Source organism: Liolophura sinensis, chromosome 9 (assembly GCF_032854445.1).
Source record: "Liolophura sinensis isolate JHLJ2023 chromosome 9, CUHK_Ljap_v2, whole genome shotgun sequence".
NCBI classification, from domain to species: Eukaryota; Metazoa; Mollusca; class Polyplacophora; order Chitonida; family Chitonidae; genus Liolophura; species Liolophura sinensis.
The window spans coordinates 754,976-774,136 of record NC_088303.1 but is presented as its reverse complement, the minus strand read 5'-3'; the positions used below and the strand labels follow the sequence as shown (position 1 = coordinate 774,136).

General features: G+C 42.1%; 1 protein-coding gene across 1 annotated transcript in view; it reads right to left on the bottom strand.

Annotated features, from left to right (window-relative positions):
- The window catches only part of LOC135474718 (kinesin-like protein KIF28), a 61,046-nt gene that overhangs the window by 25,395 nt on the left and 16,490 nt on the right, over positions 1-19,161 (bottom strand). The window contains exons 7-19 of the mRNA XM_064754282.1: positions 18,130-18,208; positions 17,684-17,750; positions 17,063-17,249; positions 13,137-13,289; positions 11,910-12,007; positions 10,934-11,031; positions 10,417-10,567; positions 10,100-10,175; positions 8,144-8,244; positions 7,581-7,786; positions 6,194-6,339; positions 4,629-4,775; positions 3,947-4,103 (exon numbers count right to left, since the gene is read on the bottom strand). Coding sequence (XP_064610352.1) covers positions 3,947-4,103; positions 4,629-4,775; positions 6,194-6,339; positions 7,581-7,786; positions 8,144-8,244; positions 10,100-10,175; positions 10,417-10,567; positions 10,934-11,031; positions 11,910-12,007; positions 13,137-13,289; positions 17,063-17,249; positions 17,684-17,750; positions 18,130-18,208 — 1,666 coding nt within the window. The remainder of the gene's footprint in view (positions 1-3,946; positions 4,104-4,628; positions 4,776-6,193; positions 6,340-7,580; positions 7,787-8,143; positions 8,245-10,099; positions 10,176-10,416; positions 10,568-10,933; positions 11,032-11,909; positions 12,008-13,136; positions 13,290-17,062; positions 17,250-17,683; positions 17,751-18,129; positions 18,209-19,161) is intronic.

Sequence of the window (19,161 nt, the reverse complement as noted above, 5' to 3'; positions counted from 1 at the left end):
GAGCTAGTCAAGCTTCAGCACAAGCTCTCTAGATCTATAGATTGCCAGGATCACTCCCTGTGACCACATACACAGTTGTAACATAGAGCTAGTCAAGCTTCAGCACACAAGCTTTCTTGATCTACAGACTGCCAGGACTACTCTCTGTAACCACATACACAGTTGTAACATAGATGTAGTCAAGCTTCAGCACACAAGCTTTCTTGATCTACAGACTGCCAGCACTACTCTCTGTAACCACATACACAGTTGTAACATAGAGCTAGTCAAACTTCAAGACACAAGCTTTCTTGATCTACAGACTGCCAGGACTACTCTCTGTAACCACACACACAGTTGTAACATAGAGCTAGTCAAGCTTCAGCACGCAAGCTTTCTTGATCTACAGATTGCCAGGATCCCTCTCTGTAACCACATACACAGTTGTAACATAGAGGTAGTCAAGCTTCAGCACACAAGCTTTCTTGATCTACAGACTGCCAGCACTACTCTCTGTAACCACATACACAGTTGTAACATAGAGCTAGTCCAACTTCAAGACACAAGCATTCTTGATCTACAGACTGCCAGGACTACTCTCTGTAACCACACACACAGTTGTAACATAGAGCTAGTCAAGCTTCAGCACGCAAGCTTTCTAGATCTACAGATTGCCAGAATCCCTCTCTGTAACCACATACACAGTTGTAACATAGAGCTAGTCAAGCTTCAGCACACAAGCTTTCTTGATCTACAGACTGCCAGGACTACTCTCTGTAACCACATACACAGTTGTAACATAGAGCTAGTCAAGTTTCAGCACGCAAGCTTTCTAGATCTACAGATTGCCAGGATCACTCTCTGTAACCACAGTTGTAACACAGACCTTGTCAAGCTTCAGCACACAAGCTCTCTAGATCTATAGACTGCCAGCATCACTTTCTGTAACCACATACACAGTTGTAACATAGAGCTAGTCAAGCTTCAGCACGCAAGCTTTCTAGATCTATAGACTGCCAGGATCACTCTCTGTGACCACATTCACAGTTGTAACATAGAGCTAGTCAAGCTTCAGCACACAAGCTCTCTAGATCTATATTCATTGCCAGGATCATTCTCTGTGACCACATACGTACACTTGTAACAAAGAGTAAAGCTTGATCACATTCTCTGGACAGTAGATCAATATTCATTGCCAGGATCACTCTGTGTAACAGCATACACACAGCTGTAACAAGGAGTACAGCTTGATCATATTCTCAGGACAGTAGACCTATATTCATTGCCAGGATCACTCTGTGTAACAACATACACACAGCTGTAACAAGGAGTACAGCTTGATCACATTCTCTGGACAGTAGATCAATATTCATTGCCAGGATCATTCTGTGTAACAACATACACACAGCTGTAACAAGGAGTACAGCTTGATCATATTCTCAGGACAGTAGATCTATATTCATTGCCAGGATCACTCTCTGTAACAACATATACACAGCTGTAACAAGTAGTAAAGCTTGATCACACTCCCAGGACAGTAGATCTATATTCATTGGCAGGATCACTCTCTGAGACCACATATGTACACTTGTAACAAAGAGTAAAGCTTGATCACACTCTCAGGACAGTAGGTATATATTCATTGCCAGGATTACTGAATAAACACATACAATTACAACACAGTCAGCTTTGATCACATGGGGACTCTAGTTACATGTATATTTGTTGTCTCGATCAATTCTTAAAGCCAAAACCAACTTCTGAACTGAAACTTTCGGTTGGTCATCAATGATGGCAGAAGTTAATTAAAACACACAAAAACGTTAAATGTGCAGAGTGCCGGTGCTGCTAATTCAATGTAGACTATATTGTTACCATGAACAGCATTTAAGTCATCTTGGGTGACATAAACACCACTGAAATCTGTCTGTACCATTTGGTGCGTGATATCTTGGGTAACATGAACACCACTGAAATATGACTACATGATCTGGTGAGTGATATCTTGGGTAACATGTACACCACTGAAATCTGTCTGTACGATTTGGTGAGCGACATCTTGGGTGACATGAACACCATTGAAATCTGTCTGTACGATTTGGTGAGTGACATCTTGGGTCACATGAACACCACTGAAATATGACTACATGATCTGGTGAGTGATATCTTGGGTAACATGTACACCACTGAAATCTGTCTGTACGATTTAGTGAGTGACATCTTGGGTCACATGAACAGCACTGAAATCTGTCTGTACAATCTGGTGAGTGACATCTTGGGTCACATGAACACCACTGAAATCTGTCTGTACAATCTGGTGAGTGATATTTTGGGTCACATGAACACCACTGAAATCTGTCTCTATGATCTGGTGAGTGACATCTTGGGTCACATGAACACCACTGAAATCTGTCTGTACAATCTGGTGAGTGATATCTTGGGTCACATGGACACCACTGAAATATGTCTGTACAATCTAGTGAGTGATATCTTGAGTCACATGAACACCACTGAAATCTGTCTGTACAATTTGGTGAGGGACACCTTGGGTCACATGGACACCACTGAAATCTGTCTGTATGATTTGGTGAGTGACATCTTGGGTAACATGGACACCACTGAAATCTGTCTGTATGATTTGGTGAGTGACATCTTGGGTCACATGGACACCACTGAAATCTGTCTGTATGATTTGGTGAGTGACACCTTGGGTCACATGAACAGCACTGAACTCCATCTGAGTGATTTGGTGAGTGACATCTTGGGTCACATGGACACCACTGAAATCTGTCTCTATGATCTGGTGAGTGACATCTTGGGTCACATGGACACCACTGAAATCTGTCTGTACAATCTGGTGAGTGATATCTTGGGTCACATGGACATCACTGAAATCTGTCTGTACATTCTGGTGAGTGATATCTTGGGTCACATGAACACCACTGAAATCTGTCTGTACAATCTGGTGAGGGACATCATTTGTATGATGAAACAGACTAGCTAATATAAAATTGAGTTTTAGGTGTTTGTAGTGTTTGGTGTTTGTAGTGTTTGGTGTTTGGTATCTGTAGTGTTTGGTGTTCAGTGTTTGATGTTTGGTGTTTGGTGTTTTTTTTTTTAGTGTTTGATAAGATAATGTGTCACTTTACAAGTTAAATTTTGGGTGAGTAAACCGATGTGTGCATTGTGTCAATGTGACCATTTGACAATGGGGGGATAGGCATCACCCAGCCAGGCTGACTTACATATACCATACAGTGATATGAATTTTGGCGCTAGACCTAACAACAATGAAGGACTTTGGGTCCATTTATGAGGGCATCTACACAACATAATATATTATCATACAGATCATATTAGTATAAACTGTTGGGGTGGGAGGGGGGGAGAGGTGAGACGCTCGTGCCCAGACAAACATACATGATGGTGGCATGTTAGTATACACCCATGAGCACCCAATTATCTTGGAAGATGGACTTACTTTGCATCTGAATAGTCCCTAATAACCAAAAATAAGGACATTATGTAATGCAATAATATTCCACATTATTTTGTTAAATCAATGGATTTCAGTTCAACATTGCCATAATGTCCTGTATCTGATTTACTAATGGACACGCTAAAAGAGAGCTTCATTATAGGCCTACAAGTGAACACGAGTATTGATCATAATGAGGTGATAATGCATGAGATGATGGCCAAAAAGGCACGTGCACACTCAAAATATCTCTTCTTTATTGCTAAGTTTTTACTAGTTGACTCTTTGAAACAGAATATAGGGACAAACAGACTTTGACAAATCAAGACTTTACATTACAAATGATACCACATTATCCACTACATGTAAGTCCAAATCTAATCAGAGGAGGCGCATGCAGTAGATGAAAACAGTATGAGTCTACTCATATACTTCATTTAAGTCAACATGGAGATGCCCTTAGCTTTACAGTCACAAATGTGTACTCACTTTGTGCCCTGGTTAGCCCCATACATGCCTTCCTGAGCCACAGAGGAAATGAGAACCACCTCAAATGACTTGTGTTTGTTCAGCTCCTCTGAGACAGCATTCACCTCTGATACCATGGGTAAAATCTCCAGCACCTGCTCCTGGGCTATCTGCTGATCTGAAATATGTCAGGTAAACCATGTTTTGTGTGGTGATAAATACAACGGCTCTGTCACAACTTTGTCTGCTGATCTGAAATACGTCAGGTAAACCATGTTTTGTGTGGTGATAAATACAACAGCTCTGTCACAACTTTGTCTGCTGATCTGAAATACGTCAGGTAAACCATGTTTTGTGTGGTGATACATACAACAGCTCTCTCACATCTTTGTGAGCTGATCTGAAATAAGTCAGCAAAACTATGTTTTGTGTGCCGATACGTTAAACAGCCCTGTGAAAACATTTGTCCATTGCTCTGAAATATCACACAAGCCCTGTCAAAACATTACTCTATTGTTCTGAAATGTCAGACAAGCCGTCAGAACTGTGTCAATATTGCTCTGAAATATCACACAAGCTCTGTCAAAATATTTGCCTATTGCTCTGAAATATCACACAGGCAAAACTATAATCTAATGAATGTTGTGATAGTGTTGTGTCACAGGCCCCTCATCATAGATAACAGAGACAAAAAGTACCTCACCTTTAGAAAGCCCAGCCCCTGAACCTGTGGCAAACCCTTTAGCTTGAGCAATTTCCTTCTGGGCAAACTCCCAGGTTATCTCCCTTGGAATATCATCAGGTGTCTCTGGTTTCAGTGGATTGACGAACACGTACAAGTGGTTTGAACCTGAAAGTCGAAATATCAGATGAAAAGCAGTGTATCAGCAATAATTTCAGCATGTAGTTTATATTTACAATGCTGCCGGATCTCAACGATATCCTCTACGCAGATGTTGGCACCACCCTGATCGGACCTTACATGGATCTTGATTGGCCGGTACATGCAGTCCCGTTTAGACCGTTTTGTGGCACTTTTGCCTTTGCCCACACGCTACGCTACACCTAAACATGACATGATGTATCTTCCATTTGTTTACCTGGTGAGACAGGCGTGGTGACGAGAAAAGTATTAGTAAATGGCCTATCATTTGTTAAACTCTCATTCATTCAAGCCAGTAAACAGGTGAGCTGGCAAAATGCATGACTTCTGAGTTTTGCTTTCCCGTTTCTCAAAGCAGTTTATTAGTGTCAGTGGAAATTTAAAATCATAACCGCATTCCCGGACAACTGGAAATGATGTAAGTTTTCACCAACAGGTGTAAAAATATTGTAAAATAGCCGTTCCTGGTGCCTAAATGATCATGTGTAAGTTTTGTTATACTGTTCTATACTATATTTGGCACTTAACTTGACACAAGAAAATTTTGGACAGAAGAAAATCGTGTATTGTGTTTGTAGGTTATCTTTTTGCATTTACTGAATTATTGCAGAAACTGTCAAAGTCGTGATTATGATTATGTGTGAATTAGTAACCACGCCGGGATCGTTTGTGAATACTTTTTTCCAAGAGAACAAACAAGGGTGGTGTCGAACAATGTGCTATTTGTTATAACTTAGATGAGTTTATGTGTGAATCGTAATGTATGTCGTAAAACCCTGTGCTGATGATGATCCTACGCCGATCCTACACCCATCTTGGCTGTACGATCGGCGTATGAACACTTTCATATCATCTTCACGTGATATTACACCAATTCTATGCTGATGTTCCAGCCCACATCCATGCCAGATATATCATCAGGATCGAGCAGTACTGTATAAACTGGATATATGTCAGTTTATTTTATTATGATTATTTATTTATATTATGAATTGTGATTATAATTTTAAAATTATGTTAGGAATTTTAAATGTAAATGTTTACTGACTGAGCGAAAACAATTTGTAATGTGAAATATAAAACACATAAATTTACAATATATGTTTTAAAGTCATTGCTGGAGATACAGTGATTGGACAGTTTTAGCAAAGTCTTATGATGAAAACCATAAAATGATTTCAACTGCCTAAATTTACATATTACAGGAAACTGGGAATTCCCCACACTGGTGTTTACATGAGATTAAGATGAAAACCAAACCAACTGTATACACTGTGTTGTAAGAAGTGTAAATCCCCAATAGCTGTGACCTTCAGGATGTCAAAATTTGAGCAACAAATCATCTCTCCACCAATGATGGTGAACTCCTTCACCTAGAGTCTTACCAAAGAGAATTCTGTCCTTATTGTGGAGGTTCTTGGGTCCTGTCAGGGGTAGGCCGTTCACCTTTGTCTTAGCTCCACTCTTACCCACGGGCTGGATCTCCACCTCTCCCTTCTTACAAACTATGACGGCATGCTCCTTCTGGATGCTAGGGAGGGCATCAGACAAGAGGGCATCAGATAAGGGGGAATCAGACAAGGGGACATTAGACAAGGGGGCATCAGACAAGGGGATATGAGACAAGGGGACATCAGACAAGGGGGCATTAGAACAGGCCGCATCAGACAAGAAGGCATCAGATAAGGGGACATCAGACAAGAGGGCATCAGACAAGAGGGCATCAGATAAGGGGACATCAGACAAGGGGACATTAGACATGGGGCATCAGATAAGGAGACATTAGACATGGGGCATCAGATAAGGAGACATCAGATAAGGGGGAATCAGACAAGGGAACATTAGACAAGGGGGCATCAGACAAGGGGACACTAGACTAGAGGGCATCAAACAAGGAAACATTTGACAAGAGGACATCAGACAAGAGGGCATCAGACAAGGGGGCATTAAACAAGGGAGCGTCAGACAAGGAGATATGAGACAAGGGGACATTAGACAAGGGGGCATCAGATAAGGGGGAATCAGACAAGGGGACATTAGACAAGGGGACATCAGACAAGGGGACATTAGACGAGGGGGCATCAGACAAGGGGAAATCAGACAAGGGGACACGTTAACAAGAGTCATCGTAAACTTTTACAGGTCCTCAAAGCAAATTTAACCACATGCATGTACATGTCCAAGTTTTATTTCCTTGTCTTTTAAATCAACATTGATGTTGTTTTTATGAGAGGTAAACTGTAACATGTTACACACCATGACAATTAAGGCATGCTGGCATGGTTATTGGAAGGTCATTCAAATTAGCAGTTAGGTAACAGGCTTGACTCCAGCACTTGCTGGCTTGACTGTGACTACTGACTGCTGGTTTGGCTGATAGTTTTCTGGCACCTGGCCAAGGACAGTACCTGGTGGCAGTATTGTCCTGTACCCATAAAATGCAGTGCCAATGTATATGAGTGACACATTTTGCAGTCAGCTTACAGTGTTGTGCTCCAATGAAATATATAAAGTATTATCAATCAAGACATGTATGTTCCAGCCAATTAACTCTTCTTGGTAGAACAGAGGTATGTACATTTCTTAAGTATGATTATGTAACTTTGAAAAAAATGAAACTTCAATTTCAGTTTCTTGTCTTTGATGAATAAAACCACAAAATGTCAAACATGCAAAACAATGAGTCCTCAAAATTCCTTTTGACATTTTCATTTCACCATGAATATAAACCGGAAAATGACACTAAAGATTTGCACGTTACAAGCTACTGACCTCAAACCATTCAGGCAGATATTGGGCTGTGGGCTGGCATCCTTGCGTCCAAAGGTTGTCTCCCCTTCCTCCAGGAAATGGTAGACGACACCTGAGAGCATGGGATCCTCGTTAAGGTTGAAAAGGTGAGGCTGCTTCTTCTTCTTCTTGTCCCCTGAGCGCACAGCCACAGATTCCTGCTCTGTCTCTACCTGAGCTGCCGCAAGCTGTGTGTGTGTGCGTGAATGGGGAAACAAAATATCATTACATCAAGGCCATAACATCAGCACTTGACAAAAAATGTCGTCCACAAGTGCATTACTCATTTTGTCCGATTGTGAGAATACTGTTGATCTCTGAGAAGTGTTTTGAGATTTGTTTGGAAGGTACAATGATACCCTGCTGGATAAAACAAGTAAGTTTTTGGAATAACCTGATTATTAAGTTAAAGAAAATAAATTTCTTAAGGCTATCCCAAAATGCTTCAGCTGACGCTATAATCTGATTGCTTTAGAGCCTAAGACTCTTGTATCTGATTGGTCCTGATGGTGGGCTTGCTATGCGTAATCTGATTGGGTAAGTACCTTCTCTTCCCAGCTCTGAGCGTTGTCAGCTAACATCTGCTGATTGGCAAACAGCTGAGCTCGAATTTCCTCCTCCATCTGCTTTCGCATATTCTCAATTTCTGTAAAAAAAGAAAAAAAGAAAAAACATTAGTATGAGCATACTGCTACTTATGTATCAACATTTATGTCGAGAATATCTTGCATTTTGTAACCACTGAACCAAGACTAGTGTACCTGGAAACTGGAATCATTGGCTCAAAACTTGAAAACGGATTTCTTTGGTCTAACTGCAGAATTATCTGATTGGGCTTTTAGCCGCTAGCTTCATCAGTAAATGCATGCATGAATAAATTTTGATAAATGCTCTTTAAACCACTTCTTCACTTAAAGTTATGTTGAAATTAAGATCTTAGATTTTTCCCCAGCAGACAGCATCACAAAATAGATTATGTATGTCAGCCACGTATAACAGGATGAAGCTCAGACATGAAACATGTCTATAGCATATTGACCTGCTTACAAATGGTTTTGTCTGAATTGCCACATGTAGTCTTGAATCTCTACTAGCTAGGTCCTTACCTTCTCAGGACATGCTTTGTGTGTCCTGAACCAGGCCTACAAATGCTTTTGTCCTTACCATCTGCGGACATGCCCTGTGTGTTCTGAACCAGGCCTACAAATGCTTTTGTCCTTGCCCTCTGGGGACATGCCCTGCGTGTTCTGAACCAGGCCTACAAATGTTTTTGTCTTTACCATCTGTGGACATGCCCTCTGTGTTCTGAACCAGGTCTGGAAATGCTTTTGTCCTTACCCTCTGGGGACATGCCCTGTGCGTCCTGAACCAGGCCTACAAATGTTTTTGTCCCTATCCTATGGGGACATGCCCTGCGTGTTCTGAACCAGGCCTACAAATGTTTTTGTCCCTACCCTCTGGGGACATGCCCTGCGTGTTCTGAACCAGGCCTACAAATGTTTTTGTCCTTACCCTCTGGGGACATGCCCTGCCTGTTCTGAACCAGGCCTACAAATGCTTTTGTCCTTACCCTCTGGGAACATGCCCTCTGTGTTCTGAACCAGGCCTACAAATGTTTTTGTCCTTACCCTCTCGGGACATGCCCTGTGTGTTCTGAACCAGGTCTGGAAATGTTTTTGTCCTTACCATCTGCGGACATGCCCTGTGTGTTCTGAACAAGGCCTACAAATGCTTTTGTCCTTACCCTCTCGGGACATGCCCTGTGTGTTCTGAACCAGGCCTACAAATGCTTTTGTCCCCACCCTCTGGGAACATGCCCTGCGTGTTCTGAACCAGGTCTGGAAATGTTTCTTTTTCTTGTCCTCTGGGGACATGCCCTGTGTGTTCTGAACCAGGCCTACAAATGTTTTTGTCGTTGTCCTCTGGGAACATGCCCTCTGTGTTCTGAACCAGGCCTACAAATGTTTTTGTCCTTACCCTCTGGGGACATGCCCTGCATGTTCTGAACCAGGCCTACAAATGCTTTTGTCCTTACCCTCTGGGAACATGCCCTGCATGTTCTGAACCAGGTCTACAAATGTTTTTGTCCTTGTCTTCTGGGAACATGCCCTGCGTGTTCTGAACCAGGCCTACAAATGCTTTTGTCCCTACCCTCTGGGAACATGCCCTCTGTGTTCTGAACCAGGCCTACAAATGTTTTTGTCCTTACCCTCTCGGGACATGCCCTGTGTGTTCTGAACCAGGCCTACAAATGCTTTTGTCCCCACCCTCTGGGAACATGCCCTGCGTGTTCTGAACCAGATCTGGAAATGTTTTTTTTTCTTGTCCTCTGGGGACATGCCCTATGTGTTCTGAACCAGGCCTACAAATGCTTTTGTCCTTACCATCTGCGGATATGCCCTGTGTGTTCTGAACCAGGTCTGGAAATGTTTTTTTTCCTTGTCCTCTGGGGACATGCCCTGTGTGTTCTGAACCAGGCCTACAAATGCTTTTGTCCTTACCCTCTGGGGACATGCCCTGTGTGTTCTGAACCAGGCCTCCTGCTTCCATTGCCTTCTTCAGTCTATCATTTTCTTCCTGAATTTATTGACATGTCAAAATTAACAAAATAAACATCACAATCACTAATGAATACAGTTTAAGACAAACACACACTATCTGTAATAAATTTATTATTGTTTTATGATAATATGTAACTTCCAAAACTCTGACTGAAAGGTACAAGTAAAAACACAAATGAATGAAGTTTTCAGAAAAATATTATTAATCAAAATGCTGAAAACTATATGCAGGAAGCTTGTTAAATATTGCAGCGTACCTTGAGCTCCCGGATCAGTTTGTCCAGGGGATTCTCATTGATAACAGCTTTGTTTTTGATTTTCTTTGCCCGATCAGCATAGCGAAGTGTTCCCAGTGTCTCGTCAAAGTTAATATCAGCTGGAGACAGGGCAGCTATCATGATGGTTTTACTAAGAGAAAATATCCAAAAGGAATACTTAGTATTACAGGCCAACAGGTAGATGCTGTTACTGTTGGTGGTTACCGTTGTTAAACAGCAATTAAACACGGTAACTGATCAATATTTTCAATCAAATTTTCACCAAAGTTGGTCAAAAAAAATTTAAACAGGCAATTTAAAGAGTTACTGCACAGCATGTTATTTTTGAAGAACTAAACAACTTTGAAAAAATTACTACTGGAACATTAATTTCGGGAAGTACTTAGTAAGAAATTATGACATAATTTTGAAAAATTTGTGCAGATGCAAAATATATGAAGGCAATTTTGAAGAGAACTTCTGATTATTTTAATTGCCACTCATTAACTGGACCCACCTGTTTCCACCCAAGGCATTTTGTAACAGCTTGGTAAGTACAGAGTCCCTGTATGGCACCATGGTTTTTTTCTTCCCCATGGAGAGGTCAGCCAGAGCCTGGGGACAAAGACAGGATAGGTTCCCACATCTGTAGTCCAATGGTATCATATCATAATATCTCTGTGTTCTAGGCATTATGTGATTTCAACATAGGAACTCTCAAAAATATAATTCCTGAACAAAATTTGTCTTCTAAGGAACTTTGGGAGGATCAAGAGTTTCTGTTCTCCACATGATTTTTGTCCATTATAGAAGCTTACTGTAGTGTAGACCTTAAGTACATCTCCATGACCATCTCATTCGCTAAACAACATGGCTTGTAATGCTAGCTTTTGTTGCACTTTTTGGAACAATACAGGACAAAATTATCTATTTTTCCTCATATTCCATTCAAGTAGCATGGTTATTCATGTATCTAAAATTTGTCTACCAGGTTATGCATACAATTATGAGCTGAGGCTTGTTATATGGAGGGGGCCTCTGTGGCTCAGTTGGTTAGCACGCTAGCGCAGCATGACCCAAGAGACTCTCACCAATGCAGGCGCTGTGAGTTCAAGCCCAGCTCATGCTGGCTTCCTCTCCGGCCGTATGTGGGAAGGTCTGGCAGCAAACTGTGGATGGTCATGGATTTCCCCCGGGCTGTGCTCGGTTTCTACCCACCACAATGCTGGTGGCCGTCGTATAAGTGAAATTTTCTTGAGTACGGCGTAAAACACCAATCAAATAAATAAATAAACTGTTATTTGGCATATAAGAAAATCAGCATTGAGACTTTAATCTATCGGATCAAGAATTTGGGTATTATTCACTTGGTATTCCATGGACAGGCCCAGCAGTATGCTGTACAACGTTGACATGGCAATCAAGTGAGGCAGCAGCAGAAGTAGCGTGGCTCTAACAGTTATTTGATTATACAGATTTCAGATTATACTCACTGAGATGACATTGCCTAAAGCTGACAGGGACTTGTTGATGTTAGCACCTTCTTTCAATCTGTCCCCAGTGGCCCCGGTACTGTCGGCTCTCTCAGAACCTGGTCAAATGCACAGGTATCTTCACAGTCATGTATTCACACAATCCTACATTTCTCACCGAAAGAGGAGACTTACTCTGCATTCACGCAGTCCTATATTTCTCACAGATGGAGCATACTTACTCTAGATTCACACAATCCTACATTTCTCACAGATGGAGCACATTTACTCTGCACTGACGCCGTCCTATATTTCTTGCCGATGAAGGAGACTTACTCTGCATTCACACAGTCCTATATTTCTTGCAGATGGAGGAGATTTACTCTGCACTGCCGCAGTCCTATATTTTTTGGAGATGGAGAGGACTTACTCTGCATTCACACAGTCCTGTATTTCTCACAGATTGAGCACACTTACTCTGCATTCATGCCGTCCTATATTTCTCACACATGGAGGTGACTTACTCTTAATTTACACTGTACTATATTTCTAGCAGATGAAGGAGACTTACTCTGCATTCACGCAGTCATATATTTCTCACAGATTGTGCACACTTACTCTACATTCATGCTGTCCTATATTTCTCACAAATGGATGAGACTTACTCTGCATTCACAGAGTAATATATTCCTCACAGATTGTGCACACTTACTCTGCATCCATGCTGTCCTATATTTCTCACAAATGGATGAGACTTACTCTGCATTCACAGAGTAATACATTCCTCACAGATTGTGCACACTTACTCTGCATTCATGCTGTCCTATATTTCTCACAAATGGATGAGACTTACTCTGCATTCACAGAGTAATATATTCCTCACAGATTGTGCACACTTACTCTGCATTCATGCTGTCCTATATTTCTCACAAATGGATGAGACTTACTCTGCATTCACAGAGTAATACATTCCTCACAGATTGTGCACACTTACTCTGCATTCATGCTGTCCTATATTTCTCACAGATTGAGGAGACTTACTCTGCATTCACAGAGTAATATATTTCTCACAGATTGAAAAGACTTACTCTTAATTCACACAGTACTATATTTCTAGCAGAGGGAGGAGACTTACTCTGCATTCATGCAGCCCTGTATTTCTCACAGATCAAAACTTACTTCCACTGAAGCATGGAATAGCAATTTACCAATCAGTTTCAGAGATCCTGTGAGAGCTGAATGATTTACCTGCCAAGTCCACCAAGTTCATCACGCTGCTTTTCTTGGTTTCTGACCCACTATCTGTCTTCATGATTTGGTCAAATGTTATTGTCACCACTGTGTGAGCTCTACTACTGGTGGCGTTCATATTCGTAGATGCCACAGTTCTGCTCGCTGTACCTGGAAGTACACACAGGACAATGTAACCAAACAAACTCATATTTTTAACACATGTCAAATCAGGAAGTTGATTATCAAATTGACGATGTTAAGACAATTTGTGATACAGAATTTGTCAAGTAAATATAGCACACACAGTCCTGGTATGAAAGAAAATCTTGTGTTGTCATTTTGAGACACTACGCAGTGAATCTCAACACCTCTAATGAGTAAAATGCAGTTAATCTCAGAAAGCCAGTCAACAAGAAATAACTTTATTTTTGGCATAAAGGCTCCATTCTTCACCACCTCTGCAGAAATGTGTCTGAGGCACTACATGTATATGCATCAGCATCAGGAACACAAAACCATATCCAGCCCCTTGATATCATATCTGGATCGTTATCCAATCTAATCTAACCAATCCGGCTATTATCTATACACAAATGTCTTTGTCACACTCATATAGTTCTATCTTTAAATTTATTACATTAAGCATTCCAGCAGGGCAATCAAATGGCTCAAAACATAGAATCCCTGCTGCCAGAGGACGCTTGACTGCGTGAAGACAACACAAATGAGCAGTTGTTGTTTTATGTTGACTAACCCTGCTGCCAGAGGACGCCTGACTGCGTGAAGAGAACCCACATGAACAGCTTCTGTTTTATGTTGACTAACCCTGCTGCCAGAGGACGCTTCACTGCGTGAAGAGAACCCACATAAACAGTTGTTGTTTTATGTTGACTAACCCTGCTGCCAGAGGACGCTTCACTGCGTGAAGAGAACCCACATAAACAGCTTCTGTTTTATGCTGACTAGCCCTGCTGCCAGAAGACGCTTCACTGTGTGAAGAGAGCCCACATGAACAGCTTCTGTTTTATGCTGACTAACCCTGCTGCCAGAGGACGCTTCACTGCGTGAAGAGAACCCACATGAACAGCTATTTATGTTGACTAACCCTGCTTCCAGAGGACACTTGACTGCGTGAAGACAACGCAAATGAACAGTTGCTGTTTTATGTTGACTAACCCTGCTGCCAGAGGACGCCTGACTGCGTGAAGAGAACCCACATGAACAGCTTCTGTTTTATGTTGACTAACCCTGCTATCAGAGGACGCTTCACTGCGTGAAGAGAACCCACATTAACAGTTGTTGTTTTATGTTGACTAACCCTGCTACCAGAGGACGCTTGACTGCGTGAAGAGAACCCACATTAACAGTTGTTGTTTTATGTTGACTAACCCTGCTGCCAGAGGACGCTTCACTGCGTGAAGAGAACCCACATGAACAGCTTCTGTTTTATGCTGACTAGCCCTGCTATCAGAGGACGTTTCACTGCATGAAGAGAACCCACATTAAAAGTTGTTGTTTTATGTTGACTAACCCTGCTGCCAGAGGACGCCTGACTGCGTGAAGAGAACCCACATGAACAGCTTCTGTTTTATGTTGACTTACCCTGCTGCCAGAGGACGCTTCACTGCGTGAAGAGAACCCACATGAACAGCTTCTGTTTTATGCTGACTAACCCTGCTGCCAGAGGACGCCTGACTGCGTGAAGAGAACCCACAAGAACAGCTTCTGTTTTATGTTGACTAACCCTGCTTCCAGAGGACGCCTGACTGCGTGAAGAGAACCCACATGAACAGCTTCTGTTTTATGTTGACTAACCCTGCTTCCAGAGGACGCTTCACTGCGTGAAGAGAACCCACATGAACAGCTTCTGTTTTATGCTGACTAGCCCTGCTGCCAGAGGATGCTTCACTGCGTGAAGAGAGCCCAAATAAACGGTTGTTGCTTTATGTCGACTAACCCTGCTGCCAGAGGACGCCTCACTGCGTGAAGAGAGCCCACATGAACAGCTTCTGTTTTATGTTGACTAACCCTGCTGCCAGAGGACGCTTCACTGCGTGAAGAGAACTCAGATGAACAGCTTCTGTTTTATGTTGGCTAACCCTGCTGCCAGAGAATGCTTGACTGCGTGAAGAGAACCCACATAAACATTTGCTGTTTTATGCTGACTTACCCTGCTGCCAGAGGACGCTTGACTGCGTGAAGAAAACCCACATGAACAGCTTCTGTTTTATGCTGACTAACCCTGCTGCCAGAGGACGCTTGACTGCGTGAAGAGAGCCCACATGAACAGCTTCTGTTTTATGTTGACTAACCCTGCTTCCAGAGGACGCTTGACTGCGTGAAGACAACGCAAATGAACAGTTGCTGTTTTATGTTGACTAACCCTGTTGACAGAGGACGCCTGACTGCGTGAAGAGAACCCACATGAACAGCTTCTGTTTTATGTTGACTAGCTCTGCTATCAGAGGACGCCTGACTGCGTGAAGAGAACCCACATGAACAGCTTCTGTTTTATGCTGACTAGCCCTGCTACCAGAGGAGGCTTCACTACGTGAAGAGAACCCACATTAACAGTTGTTGTTTTATGTTGACTAACCCTGCTGCCAGAGGACGCCTGACTGCGTGAAGAGAGCCCACATGAACAGCTTCTGTTTTATGTTGACTTACCCTGCTGCCAGAGGACGCTTCACTGCGTGAAGAGAACCCACATGAACAGCTTCTGCTTTATGTTGACTAACCCTGCTGACAGAGGACGCTTCACTGCGTGAAGAGAGCCCACATGAACAGCTTCTGTTTTATGCTGACTAACCCTGCTGCCAGAGGACGCCTGACTGTGTGAAGAGAGCCCACATGAACAGCTTCTGTTTTATGTTGACTAACCTTGCTTCCAGAGGACGCTTGACTGCGTGAAGACAACGCAAATGAACAGTTGCTGTTTTATGTTGACTAACCCTGCTGCCAGAGGATGCCTGACTGCGTGAAGAGAACCCACATGAACAGCTTCTGTTTTATGTTGACTAACCCTGCTGCCAGAGGATGCTTGACTGCGTGAAGAGAGCCCACATGAACAGCTTCTGTTTTATGCTGACTAACCCTGCTGCCAGAGGACGCTTGACTGCGTGAAGAGAGCCCACATGAACAGCTTCTGTTTTATGTTGACTAACCCTGCTTCCAGAGGACGCTTGACTGCGTGAAGACAACGCAAATGAACAGTTGCTGTTTTATGTTGACTAACCCTGCTGACAGAGGACGCCTGACTGCGTGAAGAGAACCCACATGAACAGCTTCTGTTTTATGTTGACTAACCCTGCTACCAGAGGACGCTTCACTGCGTGAAGAGAACCCACATAAACAATTGTTGTTTTATGTTGACTAACCCTGCTGCCAGAGGACGCTTCACTGCGTGAAGAGAACCCACGTAAACAGCTTCTGTTTTATGCTGACTAGCCCTGCTGCCAGAGGACGCTTCACTGTGTGAAGAGAGCCCACATGAACAGCTTCTGTTTTATGCTGACTAACCCTGCTGCCAGAGGACGCTTGATTGCGTGAAGAGAGCCCACATGAACAGCTATTTATGTTGACTAACCCTGCTTCCAGAGGACGCTTGACTGCGTGAAGACAACGCAAATGAACAGTTGCTGTTTTATGTTGACTAACCCTGCTGCCAGAGGACGCCTGACTGCGTGAAGAGAACTCACATGAACAGCTTCTGTTTTATGTTGACTAACCCTGCTGACAGAGGACGCTTGACTGCGTGAAGACAACACAAATGAACAGCTTCTGTTTTATGTTGACTAACCCTGCTGCCAGAGGACGCTTGACTGCGTGAAGAGAACCCACATAAACAGTTGCTGTTTTATGTTGACTAACCCTGCTGCCAGAGGACGCTTGACTGCGTGAAGAGAACCCACAAGAACAGCTTCTGTTTTATGTTGACTAACCTTGCTCCATCCTCTTCTCTATGTCCTCGTAACTACCCACAGCCACACGCTTCAGGTTCTCCACGTAGAACAGACCAAGTTTGGGGTTCTGACGCACCTGAAGCCCACCTTTGGGGTTGTCTTTGGACAACAGATCTCGCACTTGTTCATTGTAGATTTCCAGCATGGAAAATGTGACCTCAAACCTCTGGAATTAGATTGAGTACAAAACAAAAGTGTTTTTTCTCTTATTCAATAATTAATTAAGGGTCACATGACATTAACCAATGATTAAGGGTTAACAAACATTAACCAACAGTTAAGGTTTATATGACATTCCTATGGAGACTCATCATGGTTTATTGTTAGGTTGATAGTGTATAGTGGACCATTTTCTAGATGGTTACCATGGTGAAAATGGAACCAATTCCCAGTCTGTAGACTGAGTTACATTTAGTTTGATGTAAACTGTCTTTGTACACTGATATAATAAAGGTCATGTACATTTATAAGCACTATTTCCACCTGCTTAAAAGTTTTTTTGCACAAAGCTAAACAATGACCACATTTAACCTTGCAGAACACATCTGTAAACTGAAGTCTTTTCTTAAATTCACCATTGAAAATCACAAATAAACCTACCTTGTTTGAATCTGTATTTGCCCTCATGGTCTTGAAGAGCTCGTCACAAGTGATTGGCACAATACCTCTGAAATGCCAAGGAAACAGATTCTAAGGCCAGAATAAATGTTTTCAAAATGCTGAATCTCAGGCAACATGAGGAAAACACATGCTCCAGTCTGTGCAAAGTCTTAAGGAAAGGAAATACATGAAATAATGCCACACTATGTTTTTTTTCATAATAAGTAGTAATTAAGGTAGCAAGTATGTAACTAGGCACCTGTACTGATACATACAGTGACAATTCAACAACTTAGCCAAGAGTTTCCTCAGGTAAAAGTAACAGATAAAACTTCTGAAGGCAAATCTTGTCCAATACAGCTGCAAACGCTATAAAATAACAAATCTATGTTATATTGGAACATAATAACTGACCAGAGAGTCTGATGTGTATTATCTAATCTTACTTGTTTGGTCCATAGCCCACCATGGAGTAGGATTTGCCAGCTCCTGTCTGCCCATAGGCAAATAATGAGCAATTATAGCCTGCCAATTACAAAACAAGTTATGTGTAAGTACCATTATATGTTCTACTTCTGTCTGTACTACAGTTATGACTCAAGGAGAGGATCAGATCTTGAGATGAGTTTCTAGACAAATCTATCAACACTACACTCTTACACATTGTACTGATAGCATAATTAATACTTCATTTACACTTCAATGTCTTATCTGGACATAAACACTCATCAAGATAATTTATTTTAACAGGAGACCTGAGAACAAGCGTAAAAGTTTTTGACACCCGATGTGCTCTACAGAACACCACAGTCACTGTCACAGTCACTGGACATACATACTCATCAAGATAACTGTGTTACACAGAACACCACAGTCACTGTGACAGTCACTGGACGTACATACTCATCAAGATAACTGTGTTACACGGAACATCACAGTCACTGTGATAGTCACTGTGATAGCTTAGATTTATACAACAAAAGGGGGCAATTTGAAATCAATAATTAAAATACACCACACTCTCCTCCCTACAATTCTTCCAGTATGGAATATATATATCTTTGTCTTAACCCCGAGAGCAGGGTATGTACATAGCACAAAGACATTGAGACATCAACCTTGGCAATTAAAACCTGGCAGTCAATAAACCAATAAAGATTATTGATTGGTTTTTCACAGGTTTATGGGTGTATTTGTTTTCATGAACATCTGCTTCTGAATTCCAACATGACGTGTTCTATACAATAGGTGTCAATGTAAGACATTGCAATGAAGAGCTATGGTTATTACATCAGTAGGTAGTGTTCATAAAGTGGATGACACCCTGGTTATTACATCAGTGAAAGGTGTTCATAGAGTGGATGTAACCCTGGTTATTACATCTGTGGGTGGTGTTTACAGAGAGGATGTAACCATGGTTATTACATCAGTGGGTGGTGGTTATTACATCTGTGGGTGGTGTTTACAGAGAGGATGTA